We start from the raw sequence: 26,103 nt of genomic DNA, 5'->3' as shown, positions 1-26,103 counted from the left end.
GCTACGCGCACAAAAATTTAAAAAATGCCCAATTTCAACTAAGTGGGGGCCGTAACCCTACATGGGGGAAACCCCGGGGTGCACAACTGACGCTGACCAAAATTTCCTGAAAAAACTTTGGTGACTCAGTAAAATTTACTTTTGGAGCTACTGCGACACAATTTTTTACTAATCGGGGGCCATAACTCCTACTAACTGAATGAATCCGGACGCAAAACCCCCAGGTGCAAAAATCACAGCTGCCCAAAACATTCCTGTAAAGTTTTGTACTCTACGTAAAATAATTCGGAGCTAAGCGCCCCAAAAAACATTTTGGGAAAGGAGGACGGACGGACAAGGGCAAATCTATATGCACACACACCCCCCCCTCACCCAAGTGGGGGCCAAAAATAAAATCTATTAAATTAAATTATGGAAAAAATATGAAGGCAAATTTATTTAAAGAAGTAAAAAATTTTGAGTTCCTAAAGTAAAAACTATTTAAGTGAAAATAAAACCTGCTGTATTTTGTGAAGTAAAATTTATTATCCGGAAGTAAAACTATTGTATCATGTAATTTAAAAACTTTTTTACTTGTGAAGTAAAATCACTGCATACCCGAAGAAAAATCAATTTTACACATATAAATAAAAAACTATTTCACTTTTCTTGTTGGGGTTTTAAAGCACACCAAGCAATTTTGGTCATATGGCGACTTTCCAGCTTTTGATGGTGGAAGAAAAACCCGGGTACTCCCCCTGCATTTTTTTATTATTTAGGGCACTGGGGGAAAACCCCAACCTTTTTATAAACCCCGCTGGATACTTCCTCCATGAAGAACAACATCCCCAAACAGGCTTGAACCCACATCATGAGGGACTAGTACCGTAAGTGGATAATTTTTATGGGTGGGTATTTTTGCATTTCGCGGGGTCTCGGTGTAAAACAAAAAATTTCCCGGGAGAATTTTTTCCAAAACAAAAATTTAAACCGCAAAACAATCGCATTTTTCTCCCATTTGTTCAGCTTTGTTCCAAATAATCTGAAGTTCACAAACAATTTTAAAATTACGTCGGGGCCTCTTCACCCTCTACAATTCCGAAAAAGATATAATTGATGGATGGTCAATCAAAGTGCAATATTAATCCAACAGAAAAAATGAATAAAACAAGAGCACGATGACTTGGACCCCCCAATTTTGAGTGTTCCCAAATTTCAAAAATTACTGACTAGCTCAAGGTCAAATTTCATTTCCCACGCACCCCGTCATATGGTCCATGCATGTGGCCAAATTTGAAAGCTGTAGAGAGAAAAGTGAAAGTAGGTCACTAACATTTTAAGGACAAAGTTCTTTGACACAAAAATAAAACAGTGCATCAAGTTTTAAGGCTGTAGTTTAGAAATTTGAAAGAAGGTCACTAGGTCAATCTTAAGGTCAAAGTTTATTTTGGGACACAAAACTAGCAAGTTCCAAATTTTTAAAGGGTGTAGCTTGAAAATTTTGGGAAGTGGGGCATGGTCAAATTTAAAGGGCAAAATTTCATTTCAGAACACAAATCTATCATGTGGCCAAATTGAGCCTTTACCTTCAAAAAGCGAAAGTAGGGACTAGGGCAAGTCAAGGTCAAAGTTTGTTTCGGTACACAATCCTATGTTGGTCTAAATTTGAAGCCTGAGTACAAAATGTAAAGTAGGTCCTAGGTTTTTTCTTAAGGGCAAATTCATTTTGGACAAAAATTATGCAAATGGTCCAAATTGAAGGGTTTGCTTGAGAAAAGTGAAAGTAGGTCACAGTCAAAAAAAGGCAAATTTATTTTGGGCACGAACTATGCTTGGGGCCAAATTTGAAGCCTGTACTTTAAAAAAAAAATAGGGCACTGGCAAAGTCAAGGGCAAAATTAGTTTCGGGATACAAAACTAGCATGTGGGGCCAAATTTGAAGGTGCGCTTGAAATTGAAAGTAGGTACTAGGTCAAAAACAAAGGCCAAATTTCATTTTCGGACACGAAAATATGCTGTGGCCAAATTTGAAGTCTGTACCTTTAAAAATGGAAAGTAGGGGACTAGGGCAAGTCAAGGTCCAAAACTTTTTTCGGTGCACAAAAATATGCATGGATCCAAATTTGAAGGCTGACTAAAAAAATGGAAAGTATGTCACAGGGCAAAATCAAAGGGCAACTCATTTTCAAGGTTCTCTTGCACCAAAACCAACTGCGCCAAATTTTTAAAGGTAGGTTATTGACAGAAGATTTTAAAAGCTTTTTCCCCAAAAGTCTATGTGAACCATGGACCCCCAGGGGGGGGCCCCAAATTTTTCCCCAGGGGGAAAAAATCTAACAATCTTGGAGAGGACCCCAGAGATGCTTCAACCAAATATCAAAGCCCTAGGGCCCTGTTGTTTTTTAAAAAGATGATTTTTTAACCCTTTCCCACATCGATACGTGAAACCCGAACACGATTTCCAAACAGAAAGATTTTACCCCTGTCATCGATTACCCCTTTGAAACATATAAACCCATTAAAGGCCTTTGAACAGAAACATTTTCCCGTGTCTATAAACAACGCTTTATTTTCGATTTTCCTAAAAAACAAATCCGGGTGTTACTAACCAAAAATTTGGATTTCGTCACATTTTTTCTACAAAATCATGTGGTTTTTATTTAAAATTTATGAGTACTTTGCAAAAAAAGAAACCCGGGGGTTTTTTCCTAATGTGCCGCCTACGTCATGGAAATTACTGAGAAAACGCTTGCAACTGGGCCCTTCGCGGGGCTTCCTCTTTTAAAAATAACAACCTTTAAAAATTTAAATATTTTTTAAATGTGTTTGTCATGAAGGTCACGGTGATACCCTGCAGATTTCCCCAAACAACAATTTTGTTACGATGTCTTGGGAATTTTTGGGCCTACTAACGGGAAGTGTTAACAAAACAGAAGGACCCGGGGTTCCAAATATTTTAAAACCCAAGAGTTAATTGCAGCGGAATCACCCGGGGTACCGATTTTGATCATCAAAATATTACGTAAATTATCAAAAAAAATTTTTAATTTTTGCACAAGAATACTGTAGTCGGTTTTCAAGTCCGACTCAGCGATCTTTTTTCACTTTCAGAAATTTTCATCCCTTTTTTTGTATGTTATTCTTTGTGGTTGTTTTTTTTTATTAAATACTTGCCGATTCTGATTCGGGAGAAAAGTCTGTCGACTATAAATAAACTTTCAAATAAAAATGAAAATTGTTAGAAATTTTTAAAGTGAAAGAACCAAAACAGAATTTTTATGCCCAAAAAAAAATATTTCCCCTTTCTTTAAAAACTTTTATTTTCGAAATCAAAAAGGGAAAAACAATAAAATTTTTTATCATTGGAAAGAGAATTTAAAAGTAAAACTTATATTGACAAAAATAATGTCAAAATTACAGAAAATATTAAAATAATGACTTTTTAACATAATGTGTGTAATCACAAAAAAATGCCAAAAACCTCTGTTCAGTAAGACAGTCACGCTTTCAGCCAAAACCGTTTTTTAATATTTCACTTATTTAGGTTTTGTAAAAGAGGTCTTTTGGGATCTTTCTTGGGTAAAGGGTTAAAGTTTTTTTCCCATATAAACATGTAAATTTAAAAAAAACAAAGGGCCATAACTCACCAAAAATTGTTGAAACCCTTGATTTTCAGGGGGGGCACAAAATAGGGTACCAATACATCATTCTGACAAAGTTGGGCAAAACCCCCCGGGGATTTCTGAGGGGATGCGATAAAGAGAATTGTTAACGGACGGAAGGATGGACAGCGGAAGACTGGGCCCGGGGCACAGAGTGATTTCAATGCCCACCCTCTATGATGGGGGCTAATAAACTGAGGAATTTTACAAAATTGTTTTTAATAGTGCCTTGCAAGAATTTACTTTCCCATACTTTAGAACCCCTTTTTATCCTTTATAAACCGGTATACCATAGTTTTTAGTTTGGGATTTGTACAAATTTTGTTGCCTTTAAAAACGGAGAAAATATCTTACGTGAATAATAAAAAGATAGCGGGGAAAGGGTCTGACTGCGATAGTGTGCTTAGGAAGAAAAAGATAAATTACGAAATGTAATCACTTTTCGCCACCCGGGAACTTCTGGACGCAAAGGGCCCCTTAAAACTAGGGAAAATTGCTCATGGTTTTATTACAAAATAAAAAACATTGTACTATGCAAAGTAAAATCACTAATTTCGGGAATAAAACCCACTGACCGTGAAGAAAAAACTATTGTACTACGAGAAGTAAAATCATTGTACTTGTGAAGTAAAATCTATTGTACTATGTGAAGTAGAATCTACTGTACTACGTGAAGTAAAATCTACTGTATTAAGCAAAGTACAATCTATTGTATTACGTAAAGTAAAATCTATTGTACTATGCAAATAAAATCACGTATTAATGAATAAAATCTATTTTATTTTAATAAGTAAAACCTATTGTATTATGTGAAGTAAAATCATTGTACACGAAGAAAAATTATTGCATTGGAAGTAAATCTATTTTTTACTGAGGTAAAACCTATTTAAAACGTAAATAAAAAACTATTTTACTTCTGAAGTAAAAAACTATGTATTCGTGAAGTAAAACCATTGTATTCATGAAGTAAAACCATTTATACTGAAATAAAATCATTTTACTACAGAAGTAAAACCTATTGTATTAAGGAAGTAAAATTTTTTACTCTAAGTAAAATCTTTGTATACAAATAAAATCTATGTATTACGTGAAGTAAAATCTATTGTACTACTGAAGTAAAATTATTGTAAATTCTGAGAAAACTATTGTATTCTAAGTTTTGTGTTGTCCGTTTTATTCTTGCTTTCTTCAGCATCCGTCTGAAACGGGTTTACTCAAAAAACTGAAAAAAAACAATTTCATATAAACAATTCAACAGGGAAAATGCTTAAGGATAAAGTATAAAGGCAAGGGGGTTACATTTACCTTCCCAATAAGGACATGCAAATTTAAAAAAAAACCTCCCAAACCAACCATCTCCCAAAAATAATTAACTGCCTCCAAAACTTTAAAACATGCAAAGACTATACAAATTGTAAAAAAGAAAAGTGGAAAATTTCCTGGAAAACTTTGCACTGCCATATGTTCTGTTTTTAAAAATTTTGGGGCTACAAGAAACCCGGGGGCACCCACTTCTTGCATTTTACACGTTTCATGCTCTATTAAAATATCTTTTTTGCTACACAAAGTTAAAACATTCTCACAATGAAGAACCTAACTCAGTCTGACTGAGGAAAAAAACCCCAAAAAAAAAAAACCAACTGATAACTTCACATGCATAAAACAAAACCCACCATTTCATGACCCTTTAAACAAAACCTTTTCAAAACAAAGGGAAAAACTTTTGCCCTTTTTGCATATTTTTGACTTAATCAAGGGTCCTGTCAGAAAACCCCAAAAAAAAATCCAAAAGCAAAACTGCACTCAAAAATATATTCCAATATTTTATGACCTAGGTCAAATAGTTTTTGATTTTGTGACACAAACTTTTGCCTTTGTAGCTACTTTGACAAGTAAGGACCCAAAAACCCGGCCCGTCTTAGTAAATCTCAAACAAAAACCCCCGGTGTATAACTTCACAACGAATATATTCCCTTTTTTTTCTTTTTTGATACCAACATAAACTTTTGGCCCTTTATGCCTTTTTTTTTTAAATCAATGGTTATAACTCTGGTTGGGTTTTTTATATCCCATTTAAAAACCTTGGCACAACTTCACATGTTTTAACCGAGATTGTTTTTCATGAAAAAATATTTTTCCCCCCCCTTAAAACACAGAAATCAAATAACCAAATGAACGGCATGCTAAGGGAAAATCACTCAACCAAAAATTCAACATATATACAAATAGCTTTGGGAGTGGAATCCTTGAATTTTGGGGGGAAATTTCCAACCCGCAAAGATCAAAGAACTTGAAGACAAGTGTCAGACTCTGCTGAAAATTATTTAATCAAACAGACGGTTTTTTTTCATAACATGCTTTCCCCTAATCACTTAGAGGGGAAAGGTGAAAATTTGCGTATTGTTACAGCAAGTAGAGTATACACCGTAAAAAAAACAAACAAAGGGGCCCTAACTCTGCAAAATCCGAACCAGAAAAGCCAAGACGTATAACTAGGCTTGGCATTTAGTCGCCTGTAACATTCGGTGCCAAATGTCATAAAATTTTTCAAAAAAAAGGGCCCTAACTCCAGAAAACATCCCCCTGCACAACTACTTGGGAATGATCCTTTGTGAAATTTGGTAAAATTTTTCTGGGAAAAAAAAATAAATCAAGGGCCAAAACCCACGAAAATCATGAAAACCCGACCATGCGTAAAATGCAAATAAGGCTTGGCTGATCACTCCGAAGGTTTTTGGGGGAAAAACCCCCTGAAATAAAGAGGACGCCCCAAACCAAACCATCAAAAAACCTTGTGGAAGATCTTCAATCTTAAAGACCTTGATTTTTTCAATCGCCATGTTTTTTTGAAGAATAAAAAAATTTAACAAACTTGGGGAAGGGTTTAAAAAAGACTTTTGTGTGAAATTTTCTTTAAAAACGGGGCTAAGAAAAAAAAAAGTTTGAAATGTTTTTTTTCTTTAGCCTGGGGGCCCCCCTGCACCAAGCATAACAGTTCCAAAATTTTTTGAATACCCAAAAAGGAACACCTACAAGTTTCATCAAATTTCCCCTACACGGTTTTAGTGGAGCGTCGTTTGAAAAAATGTCGATAGTGGCGCAGACGGCGACAAATGCCGCAGATGAGTGATCACAACAGCTCACCCCCGGGACCACTTTTTGGTGGGGTGAATAAAAGTGATGGGACAGACTTATTTGGGGCCCAAATCAGAAATAAAACCCATACAAAATTTTTCTCAGCCTTTAAACCAGTTTTAGTTTTCAAAGTAAAATTGTATGGTTTTCCGTGAAATAAAGGGAAAAAATTGGGACAGCAGGCAGGAAAAAACTATAAGATCTTTTACTTTTTAATGCAGATGGGAATTCTGGCTTAGGGTAACTGTTTTGGGAGTAACAGGCTCCTGCCGAGTTGCTGCGTAAACAGTTTCCCGAAAGCCAGATATTACTATCTGCACCTACAGCCAGTGATCGAATCTTTTTCTTGCATACCATATTCAAGAAATTCTTGTAAAAATAAAATCAATCAAACGTCTTTGTTTTTAGAACTATTTCTTTTATAGTAACGCATTTAAACAAAGCGCGGGAAACCAACGTCCGTAAACAGTAATAACGTTTCAAAGACAAAATTAATGGCAAAGCTTAGTTCCGGTTTTGTTTTATCAGTTGCAAAGTAACGTTGTGAATTTTTGATAAAATAATATTTTTTGAATCGAGAAATATATTATCAGGAACAAAGAGGAACTGCCAAGGTATTGGATTTTTACTGTAAGTGTACTTATATTAGCGCAAACGCCTTAAACTGAGTAGTTTCAACTTATTAGCGTACTTGTATTAGCGCAGTGTCACCAGCGCTAAAATAGCCAACTGGTGCCTGAATGGTATTCGTAATGAAATCGACCAGGCAAATAAACATAAACATGCATAGGTCTACAGTATGACATAAAATCTACATCCGTTTAGATCAGTGTTATCTGTATACTGTAAATAGGTCTACAGTATGACATAAAATCTACATCTGTTTAGATCAGTGTTAATCTGTATACTGTAAATTTGTACATGTATACAGTGCAGAATGGTGATAATTGTTTGTTTTCAAATTTACACTTGGTTTTCAAAGCAGTAAAATGTTAAGTGACACTCATAATTAGCGTGACCGGACAAACTGGTGATCTACTCCGAAGGTGTTATATACCATGTTTACGGACAATGGCGAAGATAAAAACAAGAGCTGTCCGTAAGACAGCCAAGCTCGACTATTCGAAATATTGTCCCAGAAGCAGGAAAATATTACCCAAAAAGGTTAAATATCAAAAGAGTTTTAAGTTCAAAAGGGGGAATAATTTGACCAATATGCATATCAGTTATGGGACTTGCTGCTATCAACTAGTTTTATAACCCCGAAGGCACATGTGAAGTTTCAATTCAATATCTGCATTAGTTCTGGAGATAATAACTTGCATGTAAAACTTTAACCAAAATTTTCTAAGTCTAAAAGGGGGCATAATTTGCTCAAAAAACATGTCAGAGTAATGGGACTTGACCCAGAGAGGTTGGTAATTGATCTAGAAAAAGAAAAAATAAGTTTCAAATCTATATGCCTTTTAGAAATAGCTGTATGTACTTGCACGCAAAACTTTAACCAGAATTTTCTAAGTCCAAAAGGGGGCATAATTTGGCCAAAATGAAGGTCAGAGTTATGGGACTTGCTGCTATTAACTAGATTTATAACCCCAAAGACACATGTGAAGTTTCAAATCAATATCTGCATTAGTTTTGGAGATAGTAACTTGCATGTAAAACTTTAACCAAAATTTTCTAAGTCTAAAAGGGGGCATAATTTGCTCAAAATACATGTCAGAGTTATGGGTCTTGACCCAGTGAGGTTGGTAATTGATCTAGAAAAAGAAAAAATAAGTTTCAAATCTATATGCCTTTTAGAAATAGCTATATGTACTTGCACGCAAAACTTAACCAGAATTTTCTAAGTCCAAAAGGGGGCATAATTTGGTTAAAATGAAAGTCAGAGTTATGGGACTTGCTGCTATCAACTAGTTGTATAACCCCGAAGACACATGTGAAGTTTCAAATCAATATCTGCATTAGTTTTGGAGATAGTAACTTGCATGTAAAACTTTAACCAAAATTTTCTAAGTCCAAAAGGGGGCATAATTTGCTCAAAATACATGTCAGAGTTATGGGACTTGACCCAGAGAGGTTGGTAATTGACCTAGAAAAAGAAAAAATAAGTTTCAAAGCTATATGCCTTTAATTGATGGCTGTATGTACTTGCATGCAAAAACTTAACCAAGGTGTGACGCCGACGCCGACGCCAGGGTGAGTAGAATAGCTAGACTATTCTTCGAATAGTCGAGCTAAAAATGCAACTTAATTTACAGAAATAGATGACTTTTGTACTAATATTCAAACTGGTAAAAATATTCTATTTAAAACTTTCTGCAGAATGTTAGGAATGCAGTTATTGTCATATTTACACAATAAATATATATTTCTCTGCGTTCTGTTGCATTGTAATTACGTTATTTTCAATACTATAAACATACATGTGATCTCCCGCGCGGGAGGGTCAAAATCCCGATTTTTTCACCTTGCCTCCCGTCTCCCGACCAAAACCATATTTCTCCCGCTTTTCAAAAAATAAAAATCAGTATTATGACTGGGTTGATAATTACCGAGGAGTGCCAAACATGTTTACACAGTAAATCAAAGTGTCACCGACTGTTGTGTATTATACATGTTTGACACACATGTAGCTGGAGGAAAGAATTGTTTGTCACAGGTGAATTATTAATTGTTTGTTTTGATAAGGGATTAGACAAGCAGGGCCTTTTCAACTTGTCTCACGGGGCCGAATATCTGCCCATTCTCAATCCCAATTATAAGCTCCATTTTTTACCAATTTGAAGCAAAAAACTCCCAGTAATAATAATAATAATAATAAAATCTTTATAAGAAATAATTCCCAACTGAAATGAATTTTGATTATTCAAAGAAACATTTTGCTCAGTAATAAAATCACATAAATAATTGTTGGAAAAACCAACCCATTACTATTTTTAGAACAGGAGTGTTATTTCCCCTTTCGGAGTTACGCCATTTTCTTCCAATGTTTACCAAATTAATTTGATACTAAATCGGACTTATTTCATTGAAAATTGGATGAAAACACACACTCATTTATTTGATAACATCAATCTACATTATTTTGGTAAGGGTAAATACATGTTGATGCATTTCTGTTTTCTATTTTTCATGTCAAAATCATCAGTATTTTTATATGAAAGTGGGTGGGGTAAGGAATTTACATAATTTATGAGTTGTGTTCAGACCAATTTAGAGCTTCGTTTTTTTAAGTCCTCGAGTAGAATAATGTTAATGCATGTTCACCTTCATTTCAGACCTAAATTGAGACTGTTTCTACAAACTTAATCTGTTAAGAAAGTTTAAAGTTTGAACAAGAGGGATCGAGCTTCTGTAAGATAGCATGCTCGACCTTTCTCAGTGATTGACTCTGAATTAAAGCTTTGCCAGTAAAAGGGGCATAATAGGCAATAGCTTTGTATGTAACAGAGATATTAGACATTATATAAAACTTTAAAAAAAAAATGAAGTTGAAAAGTGGCATAACTCTGTCAAAATTCAAATCAAGAGTTATGAGGATTGTTTCTTCTGGTGTAGACTTATATACATTATTGTATGGCCAGAAATGTTGGATTTTGCCTCTAAGTTATGTGTCCGCACGTTTAATTTATGTCGATAAAAAACCTCCAGTTTTGAGACCCAAACTCCAGCTGAAAAATGGCAAACCTCCAGTTTTGGGATTCTGAACTTATCACATGTATGCTATAAATATCACTTTTTTAGGGAAAGCCTTTCATTTCAGTCTAATCTTAGCGCTGGACATGAATTACATATGCCCGATCCCGCTAACTGCACGAAAATTAGTACTCCGCTAATATTAATACACTTACAGTATTCCATTTTATGAAACAAAATATAAATTACTACATAAATCTTCTACATATATGTAGTTCGTAATACGTCATTTACAGCACGAGTCATCTTACACCCTGGGGTGTAAGATTGATTTTTCCAGCACTGGTAAAAATACCGGAAATCCCCGTCTGGTATGCAAGAAATTCATATATAGGCCCTAGAAACCTTGTTTTTTGGAGGCAAAATGTATACAGAGTAGTCTTCATGAATTTGAGACCAACTGCCTGCCCTATGACATTTGCTTGAAATCCTTTGATTTCATGGGCACAAAATTTCATGGTTTTGGCTAGTTCATGGGATATGAATTCATGGGTTTCAAATTCTGGATAATAAAATGATACAGAAGTTTATATGTTAGCTGGAATATAATACTGTGGACTGGCTCAAACTATAAAATCCACAAAAAATTAATGACTTCATGGGTAAAAAATGTGGCATTGACTAAATTTTTCTATAATAATATACATACCTTTTGTTTATATTCATTTGGCATAGATCTTATATTTATAGGTTGTACAAGTTTCTTGAAACCATCATAAAATATCACCTCATACGATCCTGAAATAAAACATAATGCTGTTTAACAATAGCTTCAATAACATGTTCTTTACTAAATATGTTGCCTATAGGGATGGGAAGGAATATTCGAATATTTGAAAATCGACCGAATATTCGAATATGAAAATCAAATTTGAATATTCATATCCTGATGAAGGTTATGGTAAATAACCGAAACCGGTAATTAAAATTAGTTAAACTTGACTCGGTGTTTGACGTGTTGTTCCTCACTTTTATTATTTCCTAGTTTCTGTATTTTTTTCAAAATAGGTATCACTGATTTTGAGCAATCTAGGCATGCTAATTATGCAGAATAAAATCGTTTGTTCTGTCATGTTTGTTTATCGCGTGTCAAAAATTGTCCAATTAAAAAGAAAATTGCAATGCAAAATTGGCAAGGGCCATCGTTACGGATTAACAGTTTGCAACAGGATGTAAATGTGATGCGTGTCAAAAATTGTTCAATTAACAAGAAAATTGCATGCAATAATGCAGAATAAAACCATTTGTTCTGTCGTGTTTGTTTATCACGTGTCAAAAATTGTCCAGTTGAAAAGAAAATTGCAATGCATAATTGGCAAGGGCCACCGTTACAGATTAACAGTTTGCAACTGGCGTAAATGTGATGCTTTTTTATCTTTTTTTCATTTTAATTGGTGCCAGTTTTATGTAACAAATTTTAAAAGTTGTCAGTAAGTTTTTTTTATAAAATACGTAGTTACCATCGTAGGTTTATGACTGTGATACTTGTTGTAGCTGTATGTGCTATACTTAAATAAAAGTAGACACGTTGAATTATGGATGTACATTTGTAAATAAAATTATCAATGTTTATTTATTTTCCCGTGTCTTGACTGAAAAAACTAGAGCTATCACTAAAGGTGATGAATGTACCCCCCCGCATGCACTGACACAGTACATTGCATCTGACGCACACAAGACTGCATAATTATGTGGACTGTATGTATATAGACTGTATGTATACAGTATAGTTACAAAAAACAAAATCCCATAACTATGCAGAATATTTATCTAAAAGAATGTAACATGCACCATGCACAACTAGGGTTTGACTGATCACTTGTGTGAAGTTTCATTAAATTGTGCGCAAGGGTTTGGTAGATTAGGCACGCACAGGATTGCATATGCAGACTGTATGTACATAGTATGTTAACAAGAAACAAAGTCCCATAACTCTGCAATTTTTGTCGCTGAAAGAACCTAACATGCCCCATGCACAACTACTGTTGTTACTGATTACTTGTGTGAAGTTTCATTAAATTGTGTCAAGGGGATGAGGAGAGATGGTGCGCACAAGATTGTGTCTATGTATATAGTATAGTAACAAAAAAACAAAGTCCCATAACTCTGCAAAACTTTTTTCTGAAAGAACCTAACATGCCCCATGCACAACTACTGTTGTTACTGATCACTTGTGTGAAGTTTCATTAAATTGTGTCAAGGGGATGAGGAGAGATCTGCACAAGATTGTGTCTATGTATATAGTATAGTAACAAAAAAACAAAGTCCCATAACCCTGCAAATTTTTTTTCTGAAAGAACCTAACATGCCCCATGCACAACTACTGTTGTTACTGATCACTTGTGTGAAGTTTCATTAAATTGTGTCAAAGGGATGAAGAGAGATGGTGCCACAAGATTGTGTCTATGTATATAGTATAGTAACAAAAAAACAAAGTCCCATAACTCTGCAAATTTTTTTTTCTAAAAGAACCTAACATGCCCCATGCACAACTACTGTTGGTACTGATCACTTGTGTGAAGTTTCATTAAATTGTGTCAAGGGGATGAGGAGAGATGGTGCGCACAAGATTGTGTCTATGTATATACTATATAGTATAGTAGCAAAAAAACAAAGTCCCATAACTCTGCAAATTTTTTTTCTAAAAGAACCTAACATGCCCCATGCACAACTACTGTTGGTACTGATCACTTGTGTGAAGTTTCATTAAATTCTGTCAAGGGGATAAGGAGAGATGCTGCGCACAAGATTGCGTCTACGGACAGACGACCAGACGGACGGACGGACGGACAGACAGACAACCTGAAACCAGTATACCCCCCCTTACAACTTTGTTGTCGGGGGGTACAAAAACAGCCCTTGCCATTTTATCCAGCAGTCCATATTTATTACAATGATTCACGTTTTAAGCAACGGAATATACTGCGTATATGCCAGTCACTTAACAAGTATTAAAGCTTCCATTAAACAAGCCTAATATTCGAATATATTTGAATATGGCAAACCAAATATTTGAATATTGATTTCAGTATTCGTTCCCATCCCTAATTGCATACCATTATAGTCAAGTAGTCAATGACAGTATTTTTATGAATCCCTGAAGATATGTTTTTATTACAGAGCATTTACTGTTCATTTTAATGAATGCTTAAACTGAATAATTATATAATTGTATGCATCCATTATAAAGACTTTTATCCAGCCTGCTTAAGACAATAATACGACAGTTCAGCTTGCAAATGATGAAAAAATTTGTCTTACTGATTAATTTGTTGTTTCTTGCTCAAACAACATCCAACCAGTTACGCAAGTGTCCAACAAATGTTTTCAACATTTAGTGGAGATGCACAATCATGTATATTTTCTACCATATCAAATGACAATTATTATGTTGCTACTGTGTAACACTGTATGTGAGACACATACTATATGCATATCACTAAGTTTCTGTTATTGTTGCGAGTCTGCAACATCTGTATAGAGTATATGATTTTATTTGTTAATAGTTTATGGTCTTCCAAATTGCTTGTAATAGCTTGTCAACTATCTTACTTCAAAATCACCTTTTTACTCAAGAAAAGATAGAATTAATGTTTTATTACTCAAAATAATTGAATCAACAAGGTTGCACCAGGCAATACTGTAACTATTGTTGTTGAGATATTGTCATGTTATCATTGCGACATGACTTATGTCGCAATGCAACTCTTCTGGAATGTTAACAAAATTTATGTCAGATGCTGATCTTGAGGACGAAGACACCAGGGGCCCCTTCTGGTATTATTTCAGGCATATGTAGGCAACCTGGCTTGAACTACCAACATTCTAAAAGCCAGCTGGATAGCTTACTCACATGAAGAATTTTAAGCCAGGTACCCACATCGTTGATAGGTAAGTGATTTGAAGTCAGCAACCTTAATTTCACCCACAGAGGCCCCACACCTCAAGTTAGAGAGCAGACATGATGTTAGTTATTTTGCCCAGATACATCTGGCCTAGCTACAGGATTGTAGACCTACAATTTGAACTTACCAGTAGGCATGATGTTTGTTATCTTTGGAGGATATAATTGAGCCGTGCTATGGGAAAACCAACATAGTGGGTTTGCGACCAGCATGGATCCAGACCAGCCTGCGCATCCACGCAGTCTGGTCAGGATCCATGCTGTTCACTTTCAAAGCCTATTGGAATTAGAGAAACTGTTAGCGAACAGCATGGATCCTGACCAGACTGCACAAATGCGCAGGCTGGTCTGGATCCATGCTGGTCGCAAAGCCACTATGTTGGTTTTCCCATGGCGTGGCTCATATGTAGTTTAACTACATGATTGTAGATCTACCTTTTGAACTTACCAGTAGGCATGATGTTAGTTATTTTGCCCAAATACATCTGGTGCAGCTTCAGGATTGTAGATCTACACTTTGAACTTACCAGTAGGCATGATGTTAGTTATTTTGCCCAGATACATCTGGTCTAGCTACAGGATTGTAGACCTACAATTTGAACTTACCAGTAGGCATGATGTTTGTTATCTTTGGAGGATATAACTGAGACGTGCTATGGGAAAACCAACATAGTGGGTTTGCGACCAGCATGGATCCAGACCAGCCTGCGCATCCACGCAGTCTGGTCAGGATCCATACTGTTCGCTTTCAAAGCCTATTGGAATTAGAGAAACTGTTAGTGAACAGCATGGATCCTGACCAGACTGCGCGGATGCGCAGGCTGGTCTGGATCCATGCTGGTCGCAAAGCCACTATGTTGGTTTTCCCATGGCGTGGCTCATATGTAGTTCAACTACATGATTGTAGATCTACCTTTTGAACTTACCAGTAGGCATGATGTTAGTTATTTTGCCCAGATACATCTGGTGCAGCTTCAGGATTGTAGATCTACACTTTGAACTTACCAGTAGGCATGATGTTAGTTATTTTGCCCAGATACATCTGGTGCAGCTTCAGGATTGTAGATCTACACTTTGAACTTACCAGTAGGCATGATGTTAGTTATCTTTGGAGGATATAACTGAGCCGTGCTATGGGAAAACCAACATAGTGGGTTTGCGACCAGCATGGATCCAGACCAGCCTGCGCATCCACGCAGTCTGGTCAGGATCCATGCTGTTCGCTTTCAAAGCCTATTGGAATTAGAGAAACTGTTAGTAAACAGCATGGATCCTGACCAGACTGCGCGGATGCGCAGGCTGGTCTGGATCCATGCTGGTCGCAAAGCCACTATGTTGGTTTTCCCATGGCGTGGCTCATATGTAGTTCAACTACATGATTGTAGATCTACCTTTTGAACTTACCAGTAGGCATGATGTTAGTTATTTTGCCCAGATACATCTGGTGCAGCTTCAGGATTGTAGATCTACACTTTGAACTTACCAGTAGGCATGATGTTTGTTATTTTGCCCAGATACATCTGGTGCAGCTTCAGGATTGTAGATCTACACTTTGAACTTACCAGTAGGCATGATGTTAGTTATTTTGCCCAGATACATCTGGTGCAGCTTCAGGATTGTAGATCTACACTTTGAACTTACCAGTAGGCATGATGTTTGTTATCTTTGGAGGATATATGTAGTTTAACTATATGATTGTAGATCTACCTTTTGAACTTACCAGTAGGCATGATGTTAGTTATTCTGCCCAGAAACATCTGGTCTAGCTACATGATTGTAGATCTACACTTTGAACTTACCAGCATGATATTTGTTACCTTGGCATGATACACATAGTTTAACTACAAGATTGTAAATCTACACTTTGAACTTACCAGTAGGCATGATGTTTGTTATCTTGGCAGGATACATCTTACAATCTGTCCACTTGGCATATACTGCATCTCCTATCTTGTGTTCCTAGGTTAGTTCAATACAACATCATAAATATCCAGCCACACAGTTCCAATGGAATGAATAAATTTACTGTTATGTATCTAGTGACAGAATTACTATTTCATAACTTCAGACAGACAGAAAGCTTTGGCAAAATGAATAATGCCTCACAACTGCGAAGTAACCTTTTACGTTGATTAGACACAGTGACATAAAATACTACAATTAGAAGTAGGTCACTGTATATAGTGTGATCCTGCTTAGAATGGCCACCTTCTGGTCCAACTGTTGAACTTCCCTATAAAATGACCCTATATATAGCATGACCCTGTATATTGCAACCAGTAGAAACGTCAGCAAAATTAACTTTAACAATCATTAAATCTTATGCAGTAAAATATATTTTGTTCTACCGTACTGCTGTAAACAGACTTCCAAATAATAAAGTTGTCAGGTGTGAGATAACGGTTTGTCTGAATAAATCTTTTGTACTGAACATGCCTCATTTAATCAAAACTGCAACAAATCAAAATATTTTGTGCACTTATGACACAAGGTTAATTATCAATGAAATTTTATAGCTGTTACAAAAGGATGTCAAACTTAAAACTGTAAGTTATTTTCATCAATTAAGACAGTATCCATTCTTGAAAACAGAACAGAAGAAACCATCACATAATTTGGAAACATTATAGGGTCATCTACTTCATAAGCCCAATCATGCTATCAAAATTTCATAAGCCCAATCATGCTATCAAGATTTCATAAGCCTAATCAAGCTATCAAGATTTCATAAGCCCAATCATGCTACCAAGTTTGAAGGTCCTGTGTCAAGAGGTTCTCAAATTATTGGGTGAAAATAGTTTTCAAGGTTCGGGCCCCTGTGACCTTGAACTCTGACCTACTGACCCAGAAAAACTATAGGATTCATCTACTTCATAAGTGCAATTGTGCTACCAAATTTGGAAGACCTGGGTCAAGTGGTTCTCCAGTAATTGGGCAGAAACCGTTCACTCCACGGACCGACTGACCAACTGACGCGACCGACAGGTGCAAAGCAATATACCCCTGCTTCTTAAGGGGGTGCATAAAAAAGAATGTAGATAAAAACTTGAAAAAAAACCCCACAAAACTATTTACTTTTGATAGCTTCTTATTCGCCTGACTTGTTGATGAATTTCGGCGATCACCAGATGTAGATTTTGAGCGTTTATTCCTTTCTTTTCGTTCTGAATGTCTTACAAGAGGTCTGATATGATCTGAGGTCATGTCAATCCACTCATCATATCTCTGATTCCAACCATCAAAATGTATCAACACCTGCATGTCTTCTTCATTAATGGCTCGGATCTTGGCAGGAAACCTTAAAGAGAAAATATAAACAGCTGCACTACAAACTGAAGCTCAGTTACCAACGCCTCCAATCTAGGGACTTCTTCATAAAACATACTGCCTGCCAATACAAGATCTTTTTCAAAGGAAGGAGGCAACATACTAAAAATGATTATCAGTTATAATTATAATATATAAGTATTATATAATTCATGAAAAGTATCAAAGCCGTAGCTCTTAACAGTTTTTGAGAAAATGTGGACCTAAACAAAAATTTTAACCAAGAAACTCACATTTTCTACGTACAAAAGGGCCATAATTCTCACAAAATGAATATTAGAGTTATGGTTCTTGGCCTACGTAGTCACCTAATGATGATAAACAAATGTGCAAAGTTTCAAAGATATAGCTCATATAGTTTTTGAGAAAAGGTGGACCTACACAAAACAAGAGGGCCATGAAGGCCCTGTATCGCTCACCTGACCTATTGACCTAAAGATCATCAAGATAGTTTCATTAAGATATGGTCATAAATGTGGCCTCTAAAGTCTTAACTAACTTTTCAACTGATTTGACCTGGTGACCTAGTTTTTGACCCCACCTGAACCAGATTTGAACATGACTTATAGATCATAAAGATTAACATTCTGACCAAGTTTCATTAAGATATGGTCTATAATGTGGCCTCTAAAGTGTTAACTAGCTTTTCCTTTGATATGACCTGGTGACCTAGTTTTTGACCCTACATGACCCAGATTCAAACTGGACTTTGAAATCATCATGAGTAACATTCTGACCAAGTTTCATGAAGACATAATCATAAATGTGGCCTCTAGTGTTAACAAGCTTTTCCTTTGATTTGACCTGGTGACCTAGTTTTTGATCCCAGATGACCCAATATAGAACTCATCCAAGATTTTAGTGAGGGTAACATTCTGACCAAGTTTCATTAAGATTGGGCCAAAATTGTGACCTCTAGAGTGTTAACAAGCTTTTTCTTTGAATTGACCTGGTGGCCTAGTTTTTATCCCAGATGACCCAATATCAAACTCCTCCAAGATTTTATTGAGGGTAACATTTTGACTAAGTTTCATTAAGATCGGGTCAAAATTGTGACCTCTAGAGTGTTAACAAGGTTTTCCTTTGATTTGACCCTGTGACCTAGTTTTTGACCCCAGATGACCCAATATCGAACTCTTCCAAGATTTTATTGAGGGTAACATTCTGACCAAGTTTCATTAAGATTGGGCCAAAATTGTGACCTCTGGAGTGTTAACAAGCTTTTCCTTTGATTTGACCAGGTGACCTAGTTTTTGACCCCAGATGACCCAATATCGAACTCGTCCAAGATTTTTATGAAGTAACATTATGACCAAGTTTCATTAAGATTAGGCCAAAACTGTGACCTCTAGAGTGTTAACAGTCCAATTGTTGACGACGGACGGATGGAGGACTGAAGACAGACGATGGACACAGGGCGATCACAAAAGCTCACCTTGAGCACTTGCTCAGGTGAGCTAAAAATTAACAAAGAAATTCAAATTTTCTAAGTACAAAAAGGGCAATAATTCTCACAAAATGCATATCAGAGTTGTGGTTCTTGGCCTACACAGTCATCTAATGATGACAAACAAGTGTGCAAAGTTTCAAAACAGTAGCTCTTATGGTTTTTGAGAAAAAGGTAATTTAAACCTAAACAAAATTTTTTACCAACTCTGACACCGACGATCAAGTGACGAAAATACCTCGTAGATTTTTTTTAAAAATCAGACGAGCTAAAAACGACAGCTTCAGGTAGAACTTACATATCTTTATAGAACATCCCTTTTTCCTACATCTATTCTTCATGGAAGTTTTATCATAAATTAACAAAAAAATTGGAAAGAAACTAGAGGGTTGAATAGTTCCTAGTGAAATGCCAGTCAGTGGTGGCCTGCTACCCTAAACAAGAGCTGTCACAGGAGACAGCGCGCTCGAATATTTCGATGCTAGATAGTGAAACTGGGCACACCTGTGTAAGCTGGAGCTGTCACTGGAGTGTTAAATGACTCCAATGGTGGATGAAGATATTACACAATAGCTCGAGTCTGTGTCAAAAATATTAAGTTATAAGAGAGATAAAGATAAAGTGTATCAAAACACTAAATAAGTATAATTCTAAGCAAAAAGGGGGCATAATTCATAGAATATTGGTGCAAGAGTTATACACCTTGTGTCATATGATGTGGGTGATGATGTGGAACAACTACTTCAAGTTTGAATCGAATCCATTTAGTAATTACTAAGATAAAGTGAAAATGCATAAAAATTAACCTTAAATTCAAATTTATTGTTGTTGAAGATATTTTGCAAGTTTGTATAAAATCAAACCATAAATGAAGACTCTTAATGGATGGAAAAGCCAAAATAGCAAAGTTTGGACGTTCAAGGGGCCATAACTCGGGAACCTATGATTTAATCTGACAGATTCGTCATGCTATCCAAGACTTATTGTTGTTGAAGATATTTTGCAAGCTTGTATCAAATCAAACCATAAATGAAGACTCTTTAATGGATGGAAAAGCCAAAATAGCAAATTTTGGCCCTTTAAGGGCCATAACTATGGAACCCATGAAGGGATCTGGCCAGTTTTCCAAAGGAACTGAGATATTATGCCAATACAAGTTGTGTGCAAGTTTGATTAAAACTGATTGCAAACTGTGGTCTCTATCGTGTTCGCAAGAAAATGTGAACGGACGACGGACGGACAAAGGGTGATCACAAAAGCTCACCTTGTCACTACATCACAGGTGAGCTAAAAATGAATCTGAATAATTTGAAGAATCTTGGCAGAAGGTCACATAAGGACCATTTGTGTAAAATTATTTTAAAATCGGGCCAGTAGTTCCACACTAGAAAGATTTTTAAAGTTTCCACTACATACATGTACATATATGGAAAATTGACCACGCTCCCTGACGGACATGTTTTTGGACAAATTGGAATAATCTGAACAATCTTGGTAGAAGGTTACATAAAGACCATAATGTGCAACCAAGCGGAACCATTTGAACTACATTGGTAGAGGACCACCCAAGGAACATCCAGGCCAAGGTTCATCAAAAATTCAAAATCAATTCAGTGCTTTTGGAAGAGATGACAGACGGACACACGCACAACAGACACAGTGGATAACAATAGCTCACCAATTGGATCGGATAAGCCTATATAACAAGAGCTGTCCGTAAGACAGCGCGCTCCACTATTCGGGGATTTGACAGTAAAATGAATACATGTCTGAGTAAGAGACCTCTACTTTGAAAGGAAGATATACCAAGGGGCATAACTCCATCAAATACACAAATTTGAGTTATTAGAATTGCTACAACACATGCAGATGATGTTGATAAAGATATATTTTGAGTTTCAAGTCATTATCTATAGTACCAAAGTTATGTCCAGAAACCGAAGTTTGTAAAAAATGTAAGTATAAAAGGGGCATAATTCGGTCAAAAATACATATCAGAGTTATCGGGATTGTTACCACACATGCAGATGATGATGATAAAGATACATTTTAAGTTTCAAGTCTTTATCTTATATTGCATTAAAGTAGTATGCAGAAAGCGAAGATTGCAAAAAAGTTTAAGTACAAAAGGGGCATAATTCTGTCAAAAACACAATCAGAGTTATGGGGTATGTAATCACACATGCAGATAATCATAAACAAATAGTTTTAATTTCAAGTCATTATCTTTTAAAGTACCAAAGATATCTCCATAAACGAAGCTTTCGAAAAAATTTAACATGAAAATAATTCAAAGTATAACTCCTTGGTGACCTTGACCTTAGGTATAATGGGCCCAGCCCCTACACACACTTTGTTTGTATTCTGGACAATGTTTATGTGAATTTACAGTATGATATAAGCAAAAGTAACAAAGATATAACAGAAAAACAAAGGTTGCCAAAAAACTTTAACCTTAAAAATAACCTAAGTATAAGACCTTGGTGACCTTGACCTTGGGTATAATGGACCCAGTCCCTATACATACTTTTTTTGCATGCTGGACAATGTTTATGTAAAGTTACAGTAAGATATAAGCAATAGTAACAAATATATGACAGAAAAACGAAGGTTGCCAAAAAAATTTAACCTTAAAAATAACCTAAATATAACACCTTGGTGACCTTGACCTTGGGTATAATGGGCTCAGCCCCTACAATACTTTGTTTGCATGCTGGACAATGTTTATGTGAAGTTACAGTAAGATATAAGCAATAGTAACAAAGATATGACAAAAAAACAAAGGTTGCCGAAAAACTTTAACCAAGAAGGGTCACGCCAACGCCGACACCGGGGCGAGTAGTATAGCCCCACTATTCTCCGAATTGTGGAGCTAAAAATTACAATTTTTTTGTGTCTGACATGTTATCTTAATAAAGGAATCATATTTTGATTGTCATCTCTCAATTTTGGAGTAGGTGACAGTGTCATTTCTTATAATGGAAGCCTCTAGAAAACTCAATAGCAGTGCCTGATTTTGAAGAATGGTAGTTATAGACCGGAATAAAATAGACCCTTTTAACCCTTGACCTCCAAATGTGACCTTGGCCTTTGAGATTTGGGTCTTGCAAGTAACACCTTGTCTCATTATGGGAAACATTTGTGCCAGTATTTTCAAAATCTCTTCATGAATGGCAATGTTATAAACCAGACATGAAACTGACCCTGTTAACATTTGACCTCAAGGAAGTACTTTACAGCTACAGGTCTGGGTATTGCACTCTCATTATAGGAAATATTTGTGCAAGTAATTTCAAAATCCCTTGACGGATAGCGGAGTTATAAACTGGACACAAAGTGTGATGGACAGACAGGATGGACGGAAGGATGCAGCCCATTTCTATGTCCCCATTTTTTTTCTTTTAAAAAATGCGGGGGACAAAAAAAAGGAACTTTAATGACAAGAATTAGGAATGTAATACTATAGGATTACCATGCATTGAAAAGAATAGTATCTGGTCAATTTTCATATGACACAGTTATTTTTATCAGAACTGCTCTACAAGATATAAAACAAGGAAATTCGATGAATTGGTATCCTCCGCGAAAGGGTCTGTGGTGAGGAATGGCAAAAAAATATATCTGGCAAAAAGTTAAGAATGTTACAAAGAAGAAAATAATTTCATTAGTCAAAATCAAATTAACAGAAAATGAATGCTTTTTTTTTGAGTGGGTGAGGGGGGAAGGTACAAAACTTTACATGTTGATTATAAATATTGATGGAAAATAAAAAATGAAAAAAAAAAAACAAGAGATCACAGAGTGATCTTGGTGCCCACCAATGTGCCATTTTTGAGTGTTCCAAATTTCAAGACTTACTGACTAGCTCAAGGTCAAATTTCATTTCCGTACACAACACGAAAGCTGTAGCTTGAAAAATGTGAAAGTAGGTCACAAGATCAATTTCAAGGACAAAGTTCTTTGTACACAAAACTATGCATGTGCATCAAGTTTGAAGGCTGTAGTTTGAGAAATTTGAAAGTAGGTCACTAGGTCAATCTTAAGGTCAAAGTTTATTTCGGTACACAAAACTATGCAAGTGGTCCAAATTTGAAGGCTGTAGCTTGAAAACTGTGGAAGTAGGTCACTAGGTCAATGTCAAGGTCAAAGTTTGTTTCGGTACACAATCCTATGCATGTGGTCTAAATTTGAAGCCTGTAGCTACAGAAATGTGAAAGTAGGTCACTAGGTCAATCTTAAGGTCAAAGTTCATTTCGATACACAAAACTATGCAAGTGGTCTAAATTTGAAGGCTTAGGTCAAGAAATGTGAAAGTAGGTCACTAGGTCAAAATCAAGGTCAAATTTTATTTCGGAACACAGAACTATGCATGTGGTCCAAATTTGAAGCCTGTATCTTCAAAAACGTGGAAGTAGGTCACTAGGTCAATGTAAAGGTCAAAGTTTGTTTCGGTACACAAAACTATGCAGGTGGTCCAAATTTGAAGGCTGTAGCTTGAGAAATGTGAAAGTAGGTCACTAGGTCAAAATCAAGGTCAAATTTCATTACGGAACACGAAACTATGCATATGGTCCAAATTTGAAGCCTGTACCTTTAAAAATGTAAAAGTAGGTCACTAGGTCAATGTCAAGGTCAAAGTTCTTTTCAGTGCACAAAACTATGCACGTGGTCCAAATTTGAAGGCTGTAGCTACAGAAATGTGAAAGTAGGTCACTAGGTCAAAATCAATGTCAACTCATGTCAAGGTTCATCTTGCCACTCAAAACCATACAAATTTGTATGTTGTAGGTTATTGGCAAGAAGATTTTAAAAGCTTTTCCCTATATAAGTCTATATGAACCATGTGACCCCCAGGGCGGGGCCATATTTGACCCTAGGGGGATAATTTGAACAAACGTGGTAGAGAACCACTAGCTGATGCTACAATACAAATGCCAAAGCACTAGGCCCTGTGGTTTTGAACAAGACGTTTTTCGAAGTATTTCCCTATATAAGTCTATATAAACCAAGTGACCCCCAGGGCGGGGCCATATTAGACCCCAGGGAAATAATTTGAATCATCTTGGTAGAGGACCACTAGATGATGCTTCATACCAAATATCAAAGCCCTAGGCTCTGTGGTTTTGGACAAGAAGATTTTCAAAGTATTTCCCTATATAAATCTATGTAAATTATAGAAATAAACAAAGGGCCATAACTCACTCAAAAATTGTTGAACCAGTCCGATTTTCAGGGGGACACAACTAGGGTACCAATACATCATTCTGACAAAGTTTGGTCAAAATCCCCCTGGTAGTTTCTGAGGAGATGCGATAACGAGAAATTGTTAACGGACGGAAGGACGACGGACCACGGACGCAGAGTGATTTGAATAGCCCACCATCATCAGATGGTGGGCTAAAAATGGGGGGGAGGGAATGCATGATCGGGGTGGTGAGCATGACTGGGTGGAAGAGTGAAGTGAGAGAATGGTACAACTTTGCATGTTGATAAATATTCATGGGAGAAAAAAAAAAAGGAATGAAAAAAAAAAATTGGGGGGGGGGGGAGGGGTAGGGGGAGTGACCAAGGCAAGGTGGCGACCAGGTGTGGGTACACAACTTCACATGTTTATAATAACTGTTCATGGAAAAGAATGAAAGAAGTTTAATGAAATTCTTCCAATTGTTTGGTTATGTACAAAATCTGTGGATTTTAAACAATTAAAGGGCAATAACTCTATGGAAAACTGACCAATAAAAAAAGAAAATGAGGGGCATCATCAAAGTATGTTGGTTCATATTTATTTCAAGTTTCATGAAATTCTACCAGCTTGTTACTGAGAAATGGCTGCAGACGTGTATTTTTCATTAAATCAAGGGCAATAACTCTAAGGGAAATTGACCAATCAAAAAAAAAAAACTTGACGGGCATCATTGCAGTATGTTGGCTCATGTTTATTTCAAGCTTGATGAAATTCTACCTGCTAGTTACTGAGAAATGGCTGCGGACTGACATTTTTGTGCATTTTTCATTAAATCAAGGGCAATAACTCTAAGGGAAATTGGCCAATCAAAAAAACAACTTAAAGGGCGTCATCACAGTATCTTGGTTCATGTTTATTTCAAGTTTGATGAAATTCTACCTGCTAGTTACTGAGAAATGGCTGCAGAAGGACATTTTTCATTAAATCAAGGGCAATAACTCTAAGGGAAATTGACCAATCCAAAAAAAAAACTCGACGGGCATCATCGCAGTATGTTGGTTCATGTTTATTTCAAGTTTCATGAAATTCTACCACGTAGTTACAGAGAAATGGCTGCGGACGGACGGACAGACTGACAACGCCATTTCAATACCCCACTCCCGATTTCATCGGCGGGAGATAAAAAAAACTTGGAAATAACGAAAAAATCTAATAATCCAAGGTTTAAGAATTTTGCATCATGAATTGTAAAATCAGAGGCACTGAAACTGTGTCGAAAATAGAGGGCTAAAGCAGCAACTGGTCAAGTCATTATTCATATTCTATGCTTACCCTGGCACTTTTTAATCTGTGCTACTTTTGTATAACCAGTACAGTACTTTTCCATTACAAAATCTATACTAACAGAATATGGAAGAATAGCCAAGAATTAGTTTTTGAACAAGAGCTGTCACCATTGGTGACAAACATCCCCAAAGCGTGCACAAGAATGCTACAGTTGTCTGTACAAAATATGCCAGAATAGTTTAGGTATGAATTATTTTGTGACCTTGACCTGAGTGACCCAGTGTAATGGTCAGTTTTTTCCCCAGTCAGTTTTTTCACCGGGCAAAAAACTGACTAGTTAGTTTCTTCCCCGGGGGAAAGAACTGACTAGTCAGTTTTTTCCCCGGGGAAAGAACTGACTGGGGGACAAATTGGGCTGTTACACCGGGTCATTAACATGACACATCTCAATATGGTTAACATTTGTGTCAAATTATAT

General features: G+C 36.2%; 1 protein-coding gene across 1 annotated transcript in view; it reads right to left on the bottom strand.

Moving 5' to 3' along the window:
- LOC123550537 (PHD finger protein 20-like) overlaps nt 1-26,103 on the bottom strand; it is a 117,515-nt gene that overhangs the window by 50,546 nt on the left and 40,866 nt on the right. The window contains exons 5-8 of the mRNA XM_053546774.1: nt 17,455-17,677; nt 16,254-16,338; nt 11,125-11,213; nt 4,856-4,863 (exon numbers count right to left, since the gene is read on the bottom strand). Of these exons, the coding sequence (XP_053402749.1) occupies nt 4,856-4,863; nt 11,125-11,213; nt 16,254-16,338; nt 17,455-17,677 (405 nt within the window). The remainder of the gene's footprint in view (nt 1-4,855; nt 4,864-11,124; nt 11,214-16,253; nt 16,339-17,454; nt 17,678-26,103) is intronic.

Source organism: Mercenaria mercenaria, chromosome 6, assembly GCF_021730395.1.
Source record: "Mercenaria mercenaria strain notata chromosome 6, MADL_Memer_1, whole genome shotgun sequence".
NCBI lineage: Eukaryota > Metazoa > Mollusca > Bivalvia > Venerida > Veneridae > Mercenaria > Mercenaria mercenaria.
This window is presented reverse-complemented; position numbering and strand designations above follow the sequence as displayed.